General features: G+C 42.0%; 1 protein-coding gene across 1 annotated transcript in view; it reads left to right on the top strand.

The window, feature by feature from the left end:
- The window catches only part of FYB2 (FYN binding protein 2), a 131,273-nt gene that overhangs the window by 35,065 nt on the left and 71,858 nt on the right, over nucleotides 1–24,350 (top strand). Inside the window, exons 2-4 of the mRNA XM_079928988.1 lie at nucleotides 9,192–9,933; nucleotides 14,035–14,196; nucleotides 16,012–16,045. Of these exons, the coding sequence (XP_079785114.1) occupies nucleotides 9,192–9,933; nucleotides 14,035–14,196; nucleotides 16,012–16,045 (938 nt within the window). The remainder of the gene's footprint in view (nucleotides 1–9,191; nucleotides 9,934–14,034; nucleotides 14,197–16,011; nucleotides 16,046–24,350) is intronic.

Here is a 24,350-nt window from a genome sequence, read left to right as displayed (position 1 = left end):
CCATCAGTATCTAATGTGTCATTTAAGGCCTGTGTTTCCTAATTGGCTTTCAGTTTGGATGATCTGTCCATTGGTGTAAAGTGGGGTGTTAAAGTCCCCCACTGTTGTTGCACTACTGTTGATTTCCCCATTTATGGCTATTAGCATTTGGCTCATATATTGAGGTGCTCCCATGGTGGGTGCATATATGTTTACAATTGTTTTATCTTCTCCTTGTATTGATCCCTTATCATTATGTAGTGTCCTTCCTTGTCTCTTGTAACAGTCTTTATTTTAAAGTCTATTTTGTCTGATATGAGTATTGCAACTTTTGGTTTCTTTTGGTTTCCATTTGCATGGAATATCTTTTTATCAATCCCCTCACTTTCAGTCTGTATGTGTCCCTAGATCTGAAGTGCATCTCTTGTAGACAGCATATATATGGATTTTGGTTTTGTATCCATTCAGTCAGTCTGTGTCTTCTAGTTGGAGCATTTAAACCATTTATATTTAAGGTAATTATATTGCCATTTTCTTAACTGTTCTGGATTTGTTTTCGTAGGTCCTCTTTCTTCCCTTCCTCTTTCATTCTCTTCTCTTGTGATTTGATGACTGTCTTTGGTATTGTGTTTGGGTTGCTTTTTCTTTTTTGTGTTTGTATCTATTGTAGTTTCTCGGTTTGCTGTTCCCATGAAGTTTTGATATAGCAGTCTGTGTATGTAAAAGGTTGTTTTAAGTTGCTGCTCTCTTTCCCGCCTAAAGAAGTTCCTTTAGCATTTCTTGTAAGGCTGGTTTGGTGGTGCTGAATTCTCTTAGCTTTTGCTTGTCTGTAAAGCTTTTGATTTCTCCATCGAATCTGAATGAAAACCTTGCTGGGTAGACTATTCTTGGTTGTAGGTTTTTCCCTTTCATCACTTTAAATATATTGTGCCATTCGGCTCTGGCCTGCAGAGTTTCTGCTGAAAAAGCAGCTGCTAACCTTATGGGGATTCCTTTGTATGTTATCAGTTGCTTTTCCCTTGTTGCTTTTAATATTTTTTCTTTGTCTTTAATTTTCGTCAATTTGATTAATACGTGTCTTGCTGAGTTCCTCCTTGGGTTTATGCTATATGGGACTCTCTGCACTTCCTGGACTTGAGTGAGTGTTTCCTTTCTCATATTAGGGAAGTTATCAGCTATAATATCTTCATATATTTTCTCAGGCCCTTTCTCTTTCTCTTCTCCTTCTGGGATCCCTATAATATAAATGTTGGTGCATTTAATGTTGTCCCAGATGTCTCTGAGACTGTCCTCATTTCTTTTCTTTCTTTTTTCTTTATTCTGTTCTGTGGCAGTGATTTCCACCACTCTGTCTTCCAGCTCACTTATTTGTTCTTCTGCTTCAATTATTCTGCTGTTGATTCCTTCTAGTATATTTTTCATTTCAGTTATTTTATTATTCATCTCTGTTTGTTTGTTCTTTATATCTTCTAGCTCCTTGTTAAACATTTCTTGTATCTTCTCGATCTGTGCCTCCATTCTCTTCCTGAGTTTTTGGATCATCTTTACTATCACTACTCTGAATTCTTTTTTAGGTAGATTGCCTATCTCCTCTTCATTTAGTTGTTCTGGTCAGTTTTTATCATGTTCCTTTGTTTGCAGCATATTTCTTTTTCATCTCATTTTGTCTAACTTTCTGTGTTTGTGGTCTCAATTCCACAGGTTACAGGATTGTAGTTCCCCTTTCTTTTGGTGTCTGCCCTGTCGTGGATGAGGTTGGTCTAGGAGCTTGTGCAGGCTTCCTGGTGGGAGGGACTGGTGCCTGCCCTCTGATGGGCAGGGCTGTGTCAAGGAGCATGTTTTGAGATAACTGTGAGCTCATTATGACTTAGGCAGCCTGTCTGCTGATGGGTGGGGCTGTGTTCCTACCTTTCTGGTTGTTTGGCCCGAGGAGTTCCAGCTTTGGAGACTGTAGGCTCTTGGGTGGGGCCAGGTCTTGGTTCCCAACTGGGGACTTCTGGGAGAGCTCACACTGAACAATATTCTCTGGGGCCTCTGCCACCAGTATCCTTGCCCACACAGTGAACTACATCCAACCCCTGCCTCCCCAGGAGACCCTTCCAGACCCCTAGTTAGGTCTAACCCCTGTTCCTATGTAAGTATTGCTTTGTGCTGTGTCCCAGCACATGTGAGGTCTTGTGTGCACCCTCCAAGAGTGGAGTCTCTGTTTCTGCCAGCCCTCTGGAGCTCTTACATTCAGGCCCCACTGGCCTTCAAAGCCAAATGCACTAGGGGTTCTTCCTCCTGATGCCTGACCCTCAGACTGTCTTGGAGGGCTATTTTTATGTGAGAACGTCCCTGTGTAGTCTGTGTGTGTTTAATATTTTTTGGTGCAAGGGCTGTTTTTAGTATGGATGACTGCCCCCTCTTTCCTCTGTATGCTGGCCATTATCCCCTTGATAGGCGGTGTGACTGATGTTGTGGTGAACTGAGCCTGCACCAGATATTCATCAGGGCCTCCCCTCTGCTCTGTGGTTGTTACTGCCCTGTCAGAGGCAGGGTCTGCTCCCTGGTTGCTGGAGTAGAGGCCCCCAGATCTGTTTCTGGGCTGTGTTTCTGATCTGCAGTGTGAGGTAGGTGGGATTGGAGCACTCCCACTGGGAGAAAAGCCACTGAGTTTTCCTTCTCTGGAGCTGTTCACCTGTGAGTGTACTCTTTTGTGTCACTTTTCACCCATTGTGCTGGCTCACAAATTACACTATTGTTGGAAGTGCTCTCAGCCCCACCTTAACTGTGGGTATGCCAGCAATTGGCCCTAGTGTCTCTCAGGAGTTGTTTTCACCAGGCCACCAACACGGATCCAACAAAGTCAGGTCCCAAGACTGTAATAATCATGTACCTGGATCCCCTGTGGGAGCTATGCAGACAGCTCAGATTCTGGCCTGGTCCAATCCCTGCATGTACGTGCCTACTAAAGCTGAGCCAATCTCAGCTGTGGGATCACTCATCCATTCAGATGTTCCGCAGGTGCTGGGTTTACAAAGCCAGCAGCGGGAGTGTAAATCCACGATTCCTGCAGCTGTGAGGAGAGAATTCAGCTCTTCTTTCTTAACTGCATGGCCCCTGGGGCTCAGCTGTGGTTTCAGCCCCACCTCTGCATGTGTTCCTCCCACTGGTGTCTGCTTCCCAGGCTGCCCCAGAGCACATGCACCTGCCCAGGCAGGCAGGGGTGGAGACAGAGACAGGCGGGGCACGCGAGCCCACTGGGGGCCAGCAGAGCTGGAGGAGGCATTGGTGGGAGGGTGAGCAAGACTGCTCAGGCGGGCAACCCTCCTAGTGCCCATGGAGGCAGGGGCTGGCACAAGGGAAAGGGGGCTGCAATGCAGCCCAGCTGCTTGTGTGCCACTCAACAGTGACGCCTGGCTACTGTGGTGGCCCAGGCTTCTTCCACAAACATTCCCGGTTGTGGAGCTCCTTACACCTGCCCCTTAGGCTGTCTCTTCGCAGCCAACAGCTGTCCTCTCCCTGGGTCTGCTCTCCAAACCCATGTTGCAGCACCCAGCCCCACTCCATGCCAGCAGACATGACTCAGGCTGGGCCGTGCAGGGCTGCAGCATGGACCATCCATGTAGGTCTTACTCGGTCCTACCTGCCACAGACTGGTTACTGTGCTCTCCTCCAAGCTTCTGAAGCTCCCTCTCTGTCCCAGCTGATCTCCCCACCTGTTAGGGGGCTTCTCTGAGTGCAGAAACCTCTCCTCTCCTGCAGCTGCCCCTGCAGGGGTGCAGGTTCCATCCCGTTTCCTCTTTTCTCCTTTTTCTTTATTTTGTCCTACCTGGTTTGGCAAGGATTTTTCTTGTCCTTTTAGCGTCCAAGGTCCTCTGCTAGTGTTCAGCAGGTGCTCTGTGAGAATTGTTCCATTTTTAAATGTATTCTTGATGTACTTGTGGGGAGAGGCAAACTCCATGTCTTCCTATTCCTCCATCTTGACTCCTCATCTCATTAATGTCTTATATAGTTTCAGTGTACAAGTCTTTCACCTCCTTGGTTAAATTTATTTCTAGGTATTTTATTCTTTTTGATGCAGTTGGAAATGGGGATGGTTTCTTAATTTCCCTTTCTGATAGTTCCTTATTAGTGCATAGAAATGTGACAGAATTTTGTATATTGATTTTGCATCCTGCAACTTTACTGAATTTGTTTATTAGTTTTGTTGACAAAAATTTAATTACTATCAAGTTAAGAAGAAAGAAGGGAATTTTATTTGAGCCAAACTGCAGATTATAACCCAGAAAGCAGATTCTCAGAAAGCTGTGAAAACTGTTCCACCTTTTAGAAGTCAAAGGCTTAGTCATATACATTTTTGAGATAAAGGATCATCCATCAAAATGACATACTGATATTTTACAGAAAGGTCACCAAGGATACATAGTCCAGGTAAGCATGTACAAAGTAAGCAGCAAGTCACCATGACCCCCTACAGAGCTGGCTAAGAACACTGTTCTTTTAAGAAGTTACACTGCTTGCGTCAGAAGAAAGAAAAAATGATCTTTATGGTTGAGCAGACACTCCCATCTTTGAGGAGCTTTGGTTAATGTGTAATGCAGATGCACACTGCATATTAGGGAGAGAGAAAGCCCAAACAAACACACAGAGAGAATTTTATGTTTGATTTTTTTTCTTGCCCTGCCTTAAAATATAAATTTTATTTCATCAGTTTTTGGTGAAGTCTTTAGGGTTTTGTATATATAGTATCATGTCATCTGCAAATAGTGATAGTTTTACTTCTTCCTTGCCAATTTGGATCCCTTTTATTTCTTTTTCTTGCCTAATTGCTCTGGCTAGGACTTCTAGTTCTATGTTGTGTAAAAGTGGTGAGAGTGAGCATCCTTATCTTATTCCTGATCTCAGAGGAAAAGCTTTTAGTTTTTCATCATTCAGCTTGATGTTAACTGTGGGCTTATCATATATGGCCTTTATTATGTTGAGACATGTAACCTCTATACCCACTTTGTTGAGAGTTTTTTTCTTATCATAAATAGATGATGAATTTTGTCAAATGCTTTTCCTGCATCTATTGAGATAATATGTTTTGTTATCTTCCTTTTGTTAATGTGGTGTATCACATTGATGGATTTGCCGATGTTTGACCATCCTTGCACCTCTGGAATAAATCCCACTTTGATCACGGTGTATGATACTTTTAATGGACTGTTAAAATTGGTTTGCTAATATTTTGTTGAGGATTTTTGCATCTATGTTCATCAGTATTGACCTGCAATTTTCTTTTCTTGTGCCATCCTTGTCTGGCTTTGATATCAGGGCTCAGGAAATGTCTTATTCATCTTTGTAACCCTATTGTCTAGCACATAATAGGAAACCAATGAGTATTTTGAGGTGCCACAAGTTGAATTTTGAACAAGTAGGAATTTGCTAATTCAAGAAATTGGGTGAAAGGTGGGCATTCCAGGCAGAGAAAATGGCATATTCAAAGGTATAGAGACATGAAAGAGCAAAATAAGTTTGGGAAAATGTAAGTAGTTCAGTGAAGTCAGAAGGAAGAAAGCATGTCAGGGAGGGGGCCAATATGATGTCAGAAAATTAACAGAGTTGGGATTTGGGGGTCCTTAGGTACTAAGCAAGAGTTTAAGCTATATTGGAAAGCTTTGAAGAAGCCAAATTGAAGGATTTTAAACTGGGATGTACATGATCAGATTCATGTTTTCAGTCAGATTTGTCTAACAGCTGGGTAAATGGTAGATTAGAGGGGCCTAGAGTGGAGGCAGGGAGGCCAGAAAGAAGTCATTTTAAGCAAAAAGTAAGGAAGACTCAAAGGCAGTGGCAATGGCATGAAGAAGAGGCAGGCTCATGGGCTTTTAAGAATTAAGATAAGCAGGATGTGATGACTGACTAGTTGTGGGCCCAGAAAAGTGGGGCATGCTTTTAACCAGAATGTCCCCTTGGCCACCTCCCAACCCATCCTCATTCAATTTGCTTCATACCCTCAACCCTCACCTCCCACCAATGGATGATGTATGATAGATGATAGTATGTGTAACTTTTATTTCCCATAGCAAGAAAAATAAAATCCAAATGTTAGTGATAGAAGGGGTCTTGGAGATCACCCAGGCAATTCCTTGAGTAGATAAATGATTGAACTCAGAAGAAGGGAATGACTTTCCTACGGTACCTCTGAAAATCAGTGGTAAGCACCCACTCTTTATCGAGTCATCTATTTAATTCCCCACATAGAACTTATCTCTAATATTTTCAGGTGTATTTGCTTATTTTTTGTCTCTCCCTGACATTAGAATGTGATATATAAAAGCAGAGCCCGTGACCGTTTAAAACAGTGTTTTGCCCATATAGTAAATACTTAATGAGCATTTGCTGAAAGAGGAATGAGCTAGGTATAATCAGGTTTAGTTCCTCCTGAACCAGCGATCTTTACCCAGGACCTTGGTTTGAAGGTTATCAATCCTTAATTCTGTTTCCTGCTGGGGTTTTTCCTAATCATTCCTATGGAGACTAAAATCTATCACAGTAACATTGTAGTTCACGTGGCTTCCTACAGTGAAGAGCTAAAAATTATCATTATTGTATTCCTTCAAAAATATTAACCACTGCTTACCTTGCACCTATTAGGATGGTTACTATAAAAAAAAAACAAAATAACAAGTATTGCAAAGATGTGGGAAAATTGGAACTCATGTGCCAATTAGGAATGTAAAATGGTGCAGCTACTGTGGAAAACAGTATGGTGATTCCTCAAAAAATTAAAAATAGCTTTACCATATGATCCAGCAACTACATTTCTGGGCATATAATCAAAAGAATTGAAAGCAGGGTTTCAAAGAGATATTTGGACACCTATGTTCATAGCAGCATTATTCACAGTAACTAAAAGGCAGAAGCAACCCAAATGTTCATTGATGAATGAATAGATAAACAAAATGTGTTATATACATGCAATAGAATATTATTTGACCTTATAAAGGAAGAAAATGTTGCAGTATGCTATAGCATGTGTGAACCTTAAGGACAATATGCTAAGTGAAATAAGTCAGTCACAACAAGACAAGTACCTATGATTCCATTTACATGAGGTACTTGGGGTCGTCAAGTTCGTAGATACAGAAAGTAGAATGATGGTTGCCAGGGTCTGGAGGGAGGAGGAATGGGTAGCTGTTGTTTAATGAATATAGTGCTTCAGTTTTGCAAGATGAAAGAGTCCTGGACATTCACAACAATGTGAGTGTACTTAACACTACTATACTGTACGCTTAAAAATGGCTATGGTGGTACATTTAAAGTTAGGTGTATTTTACCACAATTTAAAAAATATTAACCACTGAGGTATGTACATCTGTCATCTCATGTGACCCTTGCAATAACCCTGAACTGTTAGTAGCATCGTCCCATTTTATAGTGAGGAACATAAGGCTCAGAGAAACAAAGTGAACTGTCCAAGACATGTGAGTAGAAAATGGCAAAGCTGAGCCTCACACTTAGATCTCCAAGTTCCACGCCCAGTGCTGGCTTCTACCACATCAGGGGAAAGGAAGGTCAATGGAATCAACTTGACTGCTGGTTGAAATGTAAGAAATTAACCCTGGGCAATTTGTGAGGAAAGCTATAAATGTGTGTATGGTGTGTGTGTGTGTGTGTGTGTGTGTGTGTGTGTGTGTGTGTGTGTGTGTGTGTGTGTGTGTGTGTGTGTGTGTGTGTGTGTGTGTGTGTGTGAGTGAGAGAGAGAGAGAGAGAGAGAGAGAGAGGAGGAGGAGGAAAGAGGGAAGAGCATGCACGCAAGCTCCCGGACACCTGCTTCATATTTCCTGTTCAACTTTTCTCCCTTCCTAAATCTTCAGAGGGCGGTGTGAGTAAACTAATCTATAGTGTGAGTCAACTGTAAGCACAGTGAGAAAAAGTCACCCAACAGTCATTCCTTCAGCAGGCAAAATCAGAAGTCACTAGCATGGAGGTTGTCTGTATACATGAAATTAAGACCTTTAAGATGATCAAGAGAAGATGGTGGCTCTTTATTTGGAAATGGCTCTATTAGATGTCCTCCCACGCTCTATCTCCTCCCCCTCCAACCTCCTCTGAAGATGGAAAATGACAAACGCACTTACAAAAGTAAATTAAATCTCGTGAGAGAAAGGGGGAAACTGGGAAGAGCACAGAGCAGGAGTCCACCAACTCACCGTATAATCCCAGGTGTGTCCCTTCCTCTGCCCAAAGGGTTGCGCTGCTATTACTACCCCCATTTTCGTATACTGAATTTGAGCTGAATTTAGAAAGTGGAACACAGTCTCCCAAGGGGAGTCAAAAATACAAGAGCATCATCTCGTCTCTTATGAATAGCTTTTATTTACTATGTGTCAGGCACTGTGATGGACACTTTACATATGGCACCCCTCATCCTTCTGCCACTTGCAAGTTATTTCTATGATGAGACTGCACTGATGATACCAAGTTTCCCAAAGTATTTTTCTAGATGATAAAAGAGCAGAGTCTGAATTTGAACACAGACCTGTCTAGTTCCAAAGATTGCTCTTTTTTCCACCCTATGGTGTTAAGTTCAACAGCCAAGTTACGAGGAGCTGTGGAAGCAATGTGGAGTCAGGGAGGAGTTAGCTCTACGTGTCAGCCACAGGGGGAATGTTGATGGAGAAGGTGGGCATTACTGTTGGAAGAAAGCAGTTGACAAGTATACGGGGGATGCATTTGGGGGAAGCAAGAACACGTGAGTGAAGTCAGGGTGGTGGGGAGTATAAAGTTACAGGAAAACTGTAAATTATCCTGTTTGGTTTAAGTGTGATTATGTTGACCTATGGCTGGAGATCATAACCCTGCCATCTTTAAGATCATAATTCCGCAACTTTTGCCAGTGTTCTTGAATGTCATGCAAAGGGGTTTATTTGCATAGGCAGCAGAGAGCCACCCAAAGTTTATATCAAGGGATTTATCAGTAATTGTTGGTACTGTCTCTTTTACAAGCGTTCTTTGTATGTTGTGAAGAAATTAAACACACCCGAAGTGTTTCAGAGAGCACACAATTGTTTTCACTCTGCCTCACATAGACAATAGCATTACTGGCTGGTATGACTCAATAGATAAGCGATGGCATTACATCAGCACCTACAGCCTCTTAGCAGGCACAGTGAAGTCAGCTAATCATGCTGCTTTCTTCCTCGAATAACAAGACATTACGGTTTTCTTTTATGCTCTAGGAAGCGTTAAGAAACTTCAAGGAACTTCGAGCCAAATTTCAAAAGCTTGATGCGCCATCTCTTCCAGGACCTGTTAAATTCCCAGAAGGTGTTTCTCAAAAGGGTGACACTGGAAGCAGACAGTCCACAAAGACTTTGGCCAGTGGGAAATACCCCTCTTCCAACCACAATGAGCCCCTACCCAACTGTGCCAGTGGTGACTCCCAGACTCTTAAACCCCAGAAAGTGAAGTTGGCTCAGAAGAGTGACACTCAGAAATGTTCTAATTCCCTGGAACCTCCTGAGAGTTCTTCTGGTTCTTCAGTAAATTCACAGAAGGCTTCTCTGCTGTTAGATGTGAATCAGTCAAATGCTGAGATAACCAATAAGAAGAAAGTAATGGTGAACAACAGCTTCAGAAAGAAGCTCTGGAACTGGGAGGTTTTATCTCAGAAAAGTAAGATGTCATCAGTCTTTATCCCTGCCAGTTGTGGAAGCAGGGCCTTCCATGTGGAAGAGTGGAAAAGCATGGGGCTTACTCCAGAGGAGCCCAGGAAAAAGATGGAAAGAAAAGGAGGCCAGACCCTTCCTTCCCAGAGGCGCTTGATGGCCCAAAGAAGATTGTGTGCCACCTCTGAAGATCCCACTGTTCGACTTTCTCAACATAGCAGCAGGAGCCCAGCAAACCCCAGTCCTGAGAAGAGCCCGGCAGGGAGCACCTGCCACCCTGTCTATGATGGTGAGCTCACCAGCCAGGCCCCAGGTGAGAAATCGAATCCCCACAGGCCTGGGGGAAAGGGGCACTGTGTTTCTAATGTAGAGCTTGCTGGCTTGGGATGGTCACATACGTGAGCTGGGCAATGTTTGCTTCAAACTCCAGCACAGGTATTCTAGGCCCATTTGCTAGGTTATAATTTCAGGTTTGGGTAAAGTGATTAATCTCCTGGAATTATATGGAGACACAGTTGGGGCAAACTTGGATTTGAATCTTAGCTCTACTTCTTACAAGATGCATGAAACTGGACAATCTGCTTAACTTCATAAAGCCTGGTCTGCTCTCCTATCAATCGATCCATCACCAATCTTCCTTGTCTTGGTAAATAGTGCAACCATGTCTTGGTTGCTCAGGCCAGAAATCTAGGAGTCATGCTCTATTCCTGTCTCCTCCTCATTCTTTGAGACTAATCCATCAGCAAGCTCTTGGTTCTATCATCAAACTATGTTCTGAATCCCTCTACTTGCTCCCATTTCTGCCTTCTGCCCATGTCTACACCACCATGGACCATCTCTTGCCTGGACCTGCTTCCACACTCTTGCCCTCTTATATTGTACTTTCCTCCTTGCAGGCACAGTGATCCTCTAAAGCATAAATCCAATCATGTCACTCCCCAGCTCATTTCAACCACAGCCATATTACAGTGGCTCATATGATTTGCTCTTTGACTACCTCTCTTACCCTCTCCTCTCTCACCACATTGGCCTTCTTGCTATTCCTTAGATACGCCAAACTATTTCTACCCCAGGACCTCTGCCCCTGCAGATCCCTCTTCTGGAACATGTTTCCCCTAGGACTTTGATGTCTCACTCCCTCACTTCATCAACGTCTCAGCTCAATGTCACCTGCTGTGAGTGGACCTTGTAGATCGCTCTATCTAAAATAGCCACCCCACCGCCAGCATTCTTTATCTTCCTACATTGCTTTGGTTTTCTTCGTATCACTTATCCCTATCTGGTATATTATTATGTATTTGTTTGTTTATCTGAGTAAAATATAAGTTAAATGAGGATAAAAACTGTCTTCTTTACCACTGTATCCCCAGAACCTAGAAGAACAAGGCCAGTTCAGTGGGTCCTCAAGAAAGTATTTTTTGAATGATTGAATGCATGGATGAATGGATAGATGGATCTCCTGCTTATAATCTTATATGGTTTCTCTTTGCACTCAGAATAGCATCTAAACTACTTACTGACTTCATAGCTCTGCTTCTTTTGGTCCCTGCTTACGTCTCTGACTTACCTCCTGCTCTCTTCCCTGGTTCACTAGCCCACAGATAGCACCCTGGATTTCTTGCTGTTCCTTAAACAGACTTTGTTATGACTCAGGACCTTTGCAATTGCTGTTCCCTCTTCCTAGACAACTCTTTTCTTTGATCTTTGCATAATTGCCTTTAGATCTAAGTTCAAATGATACTTTCCCAGATAAGCCTTCTCTAGCCAGAGATCTCCATCTAAAGACCACTACCTCACCACCAAGAGTTCACATTCTTTCATATCATCATTATTTCCTTTATAGAACTAATAGATTGCTATGATTTTCTTTTCTGGGTTTTTTTTTAATTGAAGTATAGTTGATTTACAATGTTGTATTAGTTTCAGGTGTACAGCAGAATGATTCAGTTATACATATATATGTGTTTCTATTCTTTTTTAGATTCTTCTCCCTTATAGGTTATTACAAAATATTGAGTAGAGTTCCCTGTGCTATACAGTAGGTCCTTGTTGGTTATCTATTTTATGTATAGTGGTGTGTATATATGAATCCCAAACTCCTAATTTGTCCCCCTGCTTCCCACCGCCCGTCTGTGGTTTTCTTATCTGTTTATTTGTTTACATGTTTATCATCAGCCTCCTCCTATTAGAATGAAAATTCCTGAGGGCAGAACTCTATATGTTCTTGCTCTTAACTCTAGCCGCAGCCCCTAGAACAATGCTTGGAATATAGTAAATAGTTCTTGATGAAGGGATGGAAATGAAGAGAGGATGAATGGGAGGAAGGAGAGATGGGAGGAAAGAAAGGGCTAGATAACCTACCTGATGGAGCTGTTGGGAGGATTAAGTGAGAAAACCTATGTAAACTGCTTAGCACAGTGCCTGGTAAAAATTAGGAGCTCAGTTAGTAAGTGATCATTCACTTTCACTGTCTTCTACCTAACTTGATAAAGACTAAAATCTCTGACATTGCGGCTTATAATTCAAGCCTTAGAAGAATGCAACTCTGGCCCTGACTATGTAACCCCTGCTGGTAGGGCTAGAAGGAAGCCCCGCTCCCGCCTGCAAAAGATAGCAGGGCTTTGAGGAGGTTGCCCTGAGGTACTTGTGAAACACTAGCCAACTTCTCTAGTTTTGCCATGTAGTCAACCACTGTATTATGTAAACCGAAAAATCAAGGTTTGAATAATGAATAATATAAGAATAATATTATTCTTGAATAATATTGAGAATATTAAAGAATCTTGAATAATATAAGATTTGGGGCTATTTTCAGTGTAAGAGGCAGATACAATGTTTATATATAATGTTGAAATTTCTGTTGGTTGGCTTATCAGTGCAGAAAGACAAAATACATGAAATTGGGACTGTCCTGGAAAATTCTAGGACACAAAATCCACAGGTGCCCAGGTACCACAAAGCCAGCCTTGAAGCCTGTTCTAGGCATTGAGCCCCGGAAATCATTGACGAATTGTTACTCCTCTTCATGGCTCCCGTGTTAGTTGCCCGTCATCAGTGCTTGAAGAATCCTTTCAGGGAATAATCATTGTCCATTTCCCCTGATGCAGGCCCTGTGCTTGGTGCTGGGGGGAGGTCACTGGGGCCTAGTCCCTGCCCTCGAGGAGCCTACATTCAGTGAGAAGATAGACCAGCTCTTTTAATATGCCACCACACTGATGGAGAAGTGGTAACAATGTGCTAGGGGATACAGAACAAAGAGTGGTTGATTCTGAGTTTGTTTTCTGGTAGAAATCAAGAAAGACCTCCTAGAGGAGGTGTCATTGGAGCAGGGCCTTAAAGAATGAGTCAGAGTTCGCCAAGGGAGAAGTGAGGGAACAGCATTCCAGAACCAGGAGGAATGGCATGAACAAAATCTTGGATATATGAGAGCTATTTAAGGCTTTTAAAGTTAAATCTGGAATGCTGTTCCAGATATATATATATATATATATATATATATATATATATATATGGCTCATTTTGCTGTACAAACACAACTTTGTAAATCAACTGTACTTCAATTTAAAAAGTAAATTAAAAAAAATAGAAACTATAAAAAAAATCAAATCTGGAAAACGGAGAAGCCAGTGGTTGTGAGTGAAAGATGTTAGGGCTTAAGGTTGGGGAAGGAGGGTGGTAAATTGTGATAAGAAAAGAAATGTAGATTGAGGCTGTGTGGTGTTTAAATGCCAGAGTATGGAGTGAGTGGACGGCAGCTGAGGAAACTGGGCTTCATCCTCTGGGCAGCTGGATGGTGGCAAGATCGGGTTTGAACAGGGAACCCTATCTAAAAAAAAAAAAAAAAAAGAGTGACTATATGTGTATGTATAACTGTTTCACTTTGCTGTACACTTGAAACTAACACAACATCGATTGTAAATCAACTATACTTCAAGAAAAATTATTTATTTATTTTCTTTATTTTGGGGGCTGTATCAGGTCTTCATTGCAGTGTGAGGGCTTCTCCCTCGTTGCGGTGTGTGGGCTTCTGTCTAGTCGTGGTGTGCAGGGTTTTTCTCTCTCTAGTTGTGGCGCGTGGGCTCTGTAGTTGGCGGCACGCTGGCTGTCTCATTGGGGCGCGCAAGCTCAGTAGTTGTGACGCGTGGGCCTAGCTGCCATGCAGCGTGTGGGATCTTCGTTCCCCGACCAGGGATTGAACCTGCGTCCCCTGCATTGTAAGGCGGACTCTTCACCACTGGACCACCAGGGATGTCCCTTCAATAAAAATTTAAAAAACGAAAACAAAGAAAGGTCAGGTTTGCATTTTGATCAGGACACTCTGTCTGCTGGGTGGAGAATAGATGGTAGGGGAGTGAGGCTGAGGCCAGCCATGAAATGGAAATATTAACCTACATTTTGGACTGTTTATGCTCAGAGGACCAGCCAGATGTCAGTTATCCACAACTTCCCAACACCAAGCCACTGCCTTCCGTCAAGTCCCTGGGTCCTCCTCCCGCAAAGCCACCGAGGCCCCCGGTCGTGAACCTCCAGGCCTTCCAGACGCAGGCAGCTGCCCTTCCCAAGACCCACAGGGAAGGTAAGGAAATGCGCAGGGCCCCGTGCACAGCCAGCCAACAGAAGTCACGGCTCCCGTGGCCGGACCCCCGTCACCTCCCGCTCTGCAGCATCGTCTCCCAGGGGACAGTGCCGGACTGCTTTTCTGTGGGGCTCGACATCCATCACTGCTTATTCTCACGTAGAGGCTGTGGCAGCTCGCCTGTGAAATGACACATCTGTGGGAATTGGCCCCTTATCGCTGCTGGGCCAGCCTGCTTCCCCTGAGAGCACTGCATTTGATCACTGGGAATCTGTCCAAGAGGAAGAAAACAAAAAGTAGCTGAAGAGGGAGGCAGGGAGTCTTTGTTTTCCTACAAAGCCCATGTTGTCAACACAACCAAGTGCCGCAGGAGAGGGGGAGGGAGTGAAGAGAGGAAAGTCAGTGTGAACTTGACCTGGGATCGTGCTGGGAGTTCCTTGGGCCTCTGTGATCTGCCTTCAGGAATGAACTGAAGGGCCCCTACCCCTGCCCCCATTAGTCCTTTCCAGGACCTGCAGCATCCTTGGCAGTCATCCTTCTGTGCTCTTGTGTGTTTTCCTCTACTGTGTAAAGGGAAACACCTTCTCACCCCGAGTTTCCCCCACTGCAGCTTGATCCTGTTGACACTGTAAACACCTTTGCTTAATTTGCTCTAGTGAAACACAAGGTGAACATACACTTTGGGGTGATGCGTAGTGCTGTGCTAGCATTTGTCTTACTGTGGCCATGAGTGCCTGTGGATGGTACACTAAAAGAGCTAATTCTTCGTTCATTTATTCTTAGTTTGTTGTCTGTTCATTAGACTGCTTTGGGCAAACTTTGGGTGAAATTTCTTTAACTCAGTGATTCTCAAACTTCAGCATGCATCAGAGTTAGCTAGAGGGCTTGTTAAAACACAGCTTACTGGGCCCAACCCCAGAGTTCTGATTCAGTTGGTCTTGGTTTGGGACCTGAGAATTTACCTTTTTAACAAGTTCACGGCGAGATGCTGATGTTGCTGGTCCAGGGACCACACTTTGAGAACCACTGCTATAAGTCATCTGAAGTTTTATCCTAAAAGAAAATCCTATAGCGAGAAATCGAGCTCTGCTAAGTATACTTTGATAATATGGCCACCTCCATATCAAAGAAGGCTCAGTATGACTTTTATAAGCATTAAATAATTCAGGCCTCAAACCATCTCTCTGAAAAAGAAGAAGGTTGTCAGAGAACAGAGAACATAGGACTAAGATATCGGGAATAAAATGGGCTTTGTCGATCCCAGCTCCCTCCTCGCTAGCTGTGTAAGTCTGGGCATGGTACTCACTGAGGCTCATTGTCGTTATCTGTAAAATGGGGATGATAATAACCATCGATGATTGTGAGGAGAAGTGAGATGAGGCCTGGGGAGACTTTGAACAGTGCTCGGCACTCCAGTAAATGCTCAATAAAGGCACTGTTATCATTCACTCAAGCACACACTGAGCAGCTATACTCTCTTTGCCAGCCTCCGTGATAGAAACAAGGGATTAAGAGGTAAACCCCACAGGGCTTACCTGGAGGTAAGCCCCTCCAGGGCTCCAGGGGGTCAAAGTCTAATACAGGAGATTGCACTCATAAATAAGCACCATAAAGTGTAGGTGAACACTGCATGCAGGACCGACGGTCCCTGGGTGCCAGGGGAAGGGGCGGCTTGGGGCACAGGTGAGCTGCCCTTCTACATTTTGTCTCTGGGTCGGGGGAGGAGGTGGCGGGGTGTGGTCATTGCACAAACAATTCACTTAAACAGGCTGCCACTGAAACCCCTCTTTTTCACCCTGCCTCTTGCTCTTGCAGCAGCTGGGGAGGAAGGCGACATGCCTCCAGAGAGGTGAGTACCCGTTTTTCAATTGTGTAGGAGCGTAGCCCATCAAGGAGGCTGCTTAGCCTGCCCAAAAGCAGGCAATGAGCACACGCCAGGTGTCTGTATTTCTCAGAAGAGTTGCAGGAAGAGCAGATTTATAAGCACCAAACTGCAACTTTAGATTAAATGAGAGATTAAATAAACTGCATTTAAAAACCAGGCTGGCGTTAAGTTGCAAAGACGGTCATCTGAGGTCCTTTACTTATGATACAGTTGGGTCCAGTAAATTGAAACATCAGCCTCTGTAGTAATAAATCAGATTAGAGGCCAGAGTGCTGTGGGCAGCCAGTGTGATGTTAGGAATCGGTAATGGGACAAAGGACCTTCTGGTTTTGGTGCACTCATTGTAAGATTTTGGCCATGAAGTGTCAGTCCATTAATCACTCAGCCACAGACTATCTGTTGAGCCCTCTGATGTGTCATGCATCAAGCTGGCTACTGTATACAGATGTTCTCACTTCCTCTTCTCAAGAACGCTGTGAAGTTGCTGCCCCTGTCCTCATTTTCCAGCTAAAGACAGTTGGCCTCAGAAAGTTTGTCACTTGCAGAGGCAGGATTCCAACCCAGGTGTGCCCAAACTATCTTTTTAACTGAGATATAATTGATATATAACACTGTATAAGTTTGAGGTGCACAGTGTATTGGTTCAAGACACTTATATATTACAATATTATTACTACGGTAGTATTAGCTAACGCCTTTATCACTTTGCATAATTATTTCTTTTTTGTGCTGCAAATAGTTAAAAATCTAGTCTCTCAGCAGCTTTGAGTTTATAATATAGCATTATTTTTTACTGTAATCCCTATGTCGTGCATTGAATCTCCAGAACTTATTTATCTACAGGTTGCAAGTTTGTACTCTTAAACAACATCTCCAATTTCTCCATCCCCCAGCCCTTGGTAACCACCATTCTATTTTCTGCTTTTACAAGTTCTGTTGTTTTTTTTAAGATTCCACATATAAGTGATATCATGCAGTATTTGTCTTTCTCTGTCTGATTTATCTTACTTAGCATAATGCCTTCAGGGTTCATCCATGTCTTTGCAGATGGCAAGATGGCCTTCTTTTTCAAGGTTGAATAATATTCCATATATAAATGTGTGCATATATATATATCTCACATTTATAATATTACATTCATATATCTATAACATTATCTATCACATTTACACATTTATATATATAATATATGGATTATATATATATATATATATATGTATATGTATATATCTCATATCTTCTCTACCCATTCATCTGTGGACACTTAGGCGTCCATCCATATCTTGGCTATTGTGACTAATACCGCAATGAACGTGGGAGCGCAGGTATTTCTTTGAGATCCTATTTTTGTTTCCTTCAGGTGTATACCAAGGTATAGGATTTCTGGATCATATGGCAGTTCAATTTTTAAGTTTTCAAGGAAGTACCATACTGTTTTCCATAGTGGCTGTACTAACTGGTATGCCCAAACTATTTTGACTATACAAACTCCTTCACAAAGATGCTCCTGTTCTCTAGAAGGTCAGTCTTAGAAGGAGAACTAAACATAAAAATAAATAATCATACTACTTATTCATTCATTAAATGTTTATAATAGTAGAATGTGTTACATTTTGTAATAGAGAAAGGTATAAGTTTCAGAGGTTGCAAAAATGCAGAGGGATCATTTTTCCTTGGGAGGGTCAGGCAAGTCTTTATAGAAAACATATGAGTTGTCTATTGCTACAGTAATACTGCATAATACCAACAGAACATCAACAGTATACAAAGTGACTGTGGGTTCGGCTGATCTGGGCTGGGCTCAGCTGGTGTGGCTCACATGTTGAAGACTATCTAGACAGTTTTGCTGATACTGAGTCAGAGTGGAAGGGCATTGAAGCTTTACATGGCAGTGGGCAGGGATCCATGAAGGGGTGAAGAATAGGGGCATTAACTCAATCAACCTAACAGTGAAGAGGAAACATTTGAAATAAGTATTGAGGATAAACATCTGTTGGAAAACGTGGGAAGGTACACTGTAGGCAGAGGCAGGAAGTGTGGAGTAACAAGTCTTCTTTTGGAAACTAGAACTACTTGAGTTAGAGTATAGAAAGTATAGTAAGGAATGGAAAGAAATGGGAGGGAGACAGGAACCAAATCATGGAGGGTTTGTACACTAAGGACTTGATACGATGCTCTTGTTCAACAAGGAACAGACTGAATGATGCTAGAAAAGATTCATGTGCTCTAGGAACTCCTGGTTCAGTTTTCTGTTTGAAAGAGTTCAAGGATGGCATGAGGTAGGTCAGTGGAACCGCCTTCTATGTGCATTTATATGAAAGAGGGAAAAAAATTTAGAAGGCTTGGGAGATGATTTGCACTATTTACTCAATGAACATGGGCCTCAGTATCACAGTTTGAGGGGACAATGTAATTCTGCTGTGCTCTGAGTCAGTCTTAATTCCCTCTTGCCTCAAATACGGTGAGCACCTCAGTATGATTATGAGTGTGATTCAGCACACTCATAAGCTAGTGTTCAGCTAGATATGCGTTTTCCCTACAGCTTGGCTCTAAACTAAGCTGACTCCTTCTCTGGCACTTTAATCATCCATTTCAACATGGGGGGCAAACTTGCTGTGATGGGCAAGTATTGGGAAACTGTAGTCAGCCTCTAACGTGACACCTTCTTCCTAAGAGATTTACAAGGACAGTTTCACTATTCTGTCCTTTCACACTGGCTTTAGAACCTAGCCTCATCTAAAATGAGACTCACTCTACTTCGGTTATGATATGGGCCATACTGCTATAAGAGTGAAAGACAAGAGATGAAGAGGCAACAGAATACTTAGGCGTGGCTTCATAGAAGGAGAAACACCTTGAGATGTATCCTGTGTGATAGGTGAGGATTAGGTAGGCTTACTTATTTGTTCCCTTTTGTGTGACTGTAAGATAGGTGAGGGCAGGGTTTTGTCCCCAGAAATAACCACATTCTTGACTGGTAGTTGGTAGATGGATGGACGGATGGACAGATGGATGGACTAAAGGACAGAGCAATGGATGGTCAGTATAGAGCTAGAACATGATTGAAAGCAAGGTGGTAGTAATAAAAAAGAGGATATAAAGAGACAAAAGAAGTATGCTGATGTGGAAAAGTAAGAGATGACATTAGATCCTGAAATACATTAAGCGCCATGCTAAGGATTTTGAATTTTATCTTGTCAATGATAAGAAATTAGCTTGAACAAGTAAATGCCATGATGCTAGGCAGCCTTAGATACAACTTCTGTGGAAACTGGCGCTTGTTTGGGAAGAACATCTTCCATGTTCATGGTATTAATTTTCAATAAAGATATTAGATTAGAAATAGAATATGTCAGATCTTATTACTGGAAGGAGACATGGCAATTATCTAATGCAGCCAGGCCATTACAGCATAATGTTAACAAAAATCTGGGCTTTTCATCTAAGCCTTACCATTTAACACCTAGGTAGTACTGGACAAATGCCTTAACCTCTGCAAACCTCAGTTTCTACTTATGTAAAATGGGATATTGATAGATCCTAACTCATGCAATTGTGGTGTTGGTTAAATGAAGTAATGATTGTAAAGTGTTTAGCACATTACCTAGCATCTAGAGAGTGCTCAATACCATTTACTTGGCTGTTATACAACCTCCCACCAAAGGCAAGAATTCATGCTCAGAACCTTAGTCTCTTCAAAAATCCTTTGATGGGGACCTCATTGCCTGGAGAGTCCAGTGTTTTTCTTTGTTGGGCCAGATTTTATCCACTGAACATATATTTATTGAGCATCTACTATATGCCAAGCCCTCTTATATACATTGAGAATACAGCAGTGTATAAAATATCTTACATGTACCCACACACACATTTGTTCGTTTGTTTATTCAAAAGTCCTTCAAGTTGGGCTGGAAAAAGAAATGACTTCCTTACTCTAGATTCCCAACCATCCCTCCAAGATCTATTCATTGGTATTATGGATGTTGTCCTTACTCCTCCTTTACGTGACAGTTTTTAAAACATCTAAGGACTACTTTCTTCTCTAATCTCAAACTCATTGTTTTCAACCATTATTCATAAAACGGGAGTCTTTGTGTTTTCACTGTATTTCTGTGGATATATTTTGTAATCCTCTTCTTAGGAACTCAGTGCATTTAGAATAGACATTTTACTTCTGAGCCTCTCTATATTGTGTATTAAATATAAGCAGCATTGTGTAATGGAGCAAGTACAGGTCTGGAGTCAGATTAGCGTGGGTTCAACCACTCTATTTTACACAAGTCATTCAACAGCTCAGAGTTTTGACATGCGCATATGTAAAGTGAACATAGTAATATTTACTTCATTGGTGGTCACAAAGACTAAATGAGATAAATTATATAAAGCATGGAGTACACAGAAGATGATCAATGAGTCTTAGTTTCTTCAACTCTTGGCCTCTCCATTTCTTCTTATCTCTGGAATATTAATATCGCATTAATGAATTGACTCTGTGGAGTTTATCCTTTGTCATCACTCTTTCATGCAAACCAAGCTGGTTGGCATGCCTCTTGAATAAGCAGCTCCTATTTGTGTTTGTGAGCAAAGCAGGGTAGTCCCAGGGCAGCAAGCAGCCCTGGGTCTATATCAGTACTTAGCAGAGTTGGCTAATATTTTATTCATTAGCTATCAATATGGGTTTTCTCCTATTAAGAAGAGTCAGAGGGTAGTCCTGAGTCAGGGAATCTCTGACTTACACACTAAGGCAGGGAGAGGCTATTTATTTCAGGAGTAGAAAAGATTCAGACAGTACACTGTTTCTCGCGTGAGGGTCTGTGCCTGGATCTCAGGATTCCACCATATTCTCTTCTGGACTTTTAATTTTGTATTTTCATTTTGATGATCATCTTTAAAAGATAATATAAGCCCATTTTCAATCTTCTGGATGGCCTCCTTCAACCTAATACTTTGGGACATACTTTTGTGTTTTGTTTTTGATATTTCTTCCCCATGCAGAGTGGGAAACACAAGCATCTTCTAGGGCTGAGCAGATTATGTGACTATGTCTAGGACCTGTATTAGACAACCGGGAAGAATAGAACCTGGGGAATAAATGCCTTTACTAAAGCGTTCAAGTAAAATAATGATGATAACAGAGAAATGACATCGTGGCCAAATAAGATGAAGCTGTAGTCCTTATTTGAATAGTGGTAAGTGCTATAAAGAAAAAAAAATGTTTATACAAGTTTTAAAGGTTACACTCCACTTACAGTTATTACAAAATATTGACTATATTCCCTTTTTTGTACAACACATTCTTGTAGCTTATCTTACACCCGATAGTTTGTAACTCCCACTTCCCCACCCATATATTGCTCCCCCCAAATGGTAACCACTAGTTTGTTTTCTATCTCTGTGAGTCTGCTTCTATAAAGAAAAAAATTTAAAGCATATTAGGATAATAACAGGGGGTTGGGAGTGAAATAAAGGAGGTGTAGGATGATCAAGAAAAGCCTCCCTGAGGTGGTGACATTTGGGCTGAATGATGAGGACCCAGTTATGGAAGGTCTAGAAGATGTTCCAGGAGAGGGAACAGCTGGGGCGAATTCTCAAGAACCGCCCTCTACACATTTCAAGAACCGGAACGGCAGGGAGCACAGCTAAAACACAGCGCTCTAGGGGAATGGCGGTGCTGGTTCTTGGGAGCCGTGGAATGAGTTTGGATTTTGCTCTAAATGCACTGGGAAGCCAGAGGAGAGTTTTTAAGCCAGGCAGTGACACGAGCTGACATTTATTTTGTAAAGATCAATCTGGATTCTGTCTAAATACTAAATTTAGTGGAGAAGCAGGTGGAAATAGGCAGACAGTCTAGGAAGCCATTGTGACAATGAAACAGTTGCAATAACATTAAAAATAGCAATCAACACTGATATGGTGTCTGTTCTAAGTATATAAATGATTCCATTTGTGACAATCTTTAAGAAGTAGATGAAGCTATTATATATTTTATAGATGAGAAAACTGAGTCACAGAGAGGTTAAGTAACTTGACACAGACAAGGGGGTAGAAATGGAGATAAAGAAATGAACGGATTCAAGTTATGTTTTAAAGGAAAGCCAGCAATTGCTGGATCAGCTGTGGGGAGTGAGATGGGAGGGAAAGAGGAATCTAGAACCTGTAGGTGATGTGTTGTTTCCATCCCTGTTGATATTTAACGATGTGCTTGGCACATCACCAGTGCTCAGCACAAGATGGTACTTTCCTAAAAGCTATTGGGGATTGGTTTCTATTTAACAAAACAAGCATGTCTTTGTACTGTATGCATGTAACACTAGAACTTCTGAAGGCTAGTTTTTAAATCGTTTGTAACTACAGTGCTGTTTCATGAATGGCTGCATTTTAGGTAATTAATACTAGTATAGATCTGCTCCCAATGACCAACAGCAAAGTAGGCTCCTCATAATGCTATCTGGAATGTGAAAATTGGCCCCAAGATCCCAGTGTGTTAAACTGAGTCACTTTGGGGCAAAAATAAAGAGAAGGATTTTTTTTTTTTTTAAGCCTGTGCCTTTATTAATTTTTAGATCCAGAACACTCAGGTGGCTTCAGCTCAACCCACTTCAATAACTTCTTATTATCCCTTTTTAATTGGACTTTAGGGACATACCAAGGCCACTCTTCGCTCTGCCTTTCACAAGGGCAAGGGTGGTGGGAACAGTGGATTTATTTAGGCTCTCTCTCTTCTTTCATGTTTTTAAGTTTTCCTCCTTTTAAAAAAAATCACCTAAAGATTCTACTTATTGAGCACTTTTTATAGGCAAAGCCTTGTGCCCTATGTTTATGTCCCACTTTCATTTTAAAACTCCCAACTGCAACCACCCCATGAAGTAAGTGGTTAGTGGACTCTCTAACCATAGAGTCAGGTTAAGTAATCCAGGAAGATGCAACTGGATCAGCAGTGCCGGGGTCTGACCTGGTCAGCCCGACTCCAGAGCACAGCCTCCCAGGTGTGTCTTACTGTGGATTCGCATGGGACTCTTACCTGTGACAAAAGAGGGCAAGGTTTAAGAGACTCCTGGCCTCCTTGTTTTTTGTTTGGTAATTGACAAATATTTACAGCATCTCATGTGTGGCATAGCTGTGGATTCACCCCTCACGCTGTCCTCATTGCCTATTGTCCAGTTCTTTCTAATTAAAAATGAGTTTGTGAATAAAATGGAAATAAAATTATATATAAAAAAACAGACTTGTGGCCTTAGGATTTCATTTTCTCTTTGCAGAAAGATCTGTGTGAGGGAGGCTGGCTACAGTGGGAAGTGTTTAGAGTCAAGCAGTGCCTTCTCTCTTTGGTAGCATTCAGTTGATAAGGAAAAGGTCATGATTTAGGAAGAAATCAGACAATCACGAGTTGTAGACTTGGAGCCTTTCTTTTGTACATAGGCATATTCAGAAAACTTGAGTGAAAACTAATCTTTGGTTACTGGGCATGTCCTGGGCATTGCTCAGCCCTTTATTTATATCTGTTAGACTCATTTGAACCCCATAACCATTTTAAGAGGGCAAAACTAACATTCCCATCTTGTAGAGGAGAAACCACGAGCTCAGAGACATTTCATGACTTGACCTAAAGTATAAGATAATACAGAGCTTATCCAGGTTGTGAACTCAGAACTGTGTGTTTATAAATATTTTCAAGTGTCCTGTGTCAAAAGTTTTTCAACATGAGGGATTTTGGGACATTTCTGTTAGACTGTAAACTCAGTGAGGCAATGGATCATGTCTTTTTCACCTTTGTTTCCCCAGGAAGTAGACATGCAAGTAATAATGATGTATAACTAAGTAGGTGATGGACCAATGGAGTGACAGATAAACAGACTGATGGGGAGAAGGATGGACAGATAGAATGAGTTACCCTCTATGGACTTTGATATAACTAAACATTCCAAGACTCTATCTGTATATTTTGCATTGATTGTACATGCGATATCATATCCTTCTAATTTAAACAAAGCCGAATAAGGAGGATGATCTGACCTCTTCATTTACCCTTGTGTATCACGTAAGGGTTCCTGCCGTATGAAGATGTGGATTTACATGAAATCCTCTCTCTTCTCTTCTCCTTTTTAGTCTAGCATCCAGCAAGTGACACTCCGCCAACAAGCTTGTCCTTATTATTTTAGCCCTCTCTCCTCTCTTCCCTCTCTTCTGCGGACCCATTACACTCTGAATTAACTATTGATATTTATTTAATCAAACTAATCATTGAGAACTTCACCTCCATTTTACATTT

Source organism: Stenella coeruleoalba (genome assembly GCF_951394435.1).
Source record: "Stenella coeruleoalba genome assembly, chromosome: 1".
NCBI classification, from domain to species: domain Eukaryota; kingdom Metazoa; phylum Chordata; class Mammalia; order Artiodactyla; family Delphinidae; genus Stenella; species Stenella coeruleoalba.
Note: the sequence above shows the minus strand (reverse complement) of the source record. Positions and strands in the feature narration are given on the sequence as shown.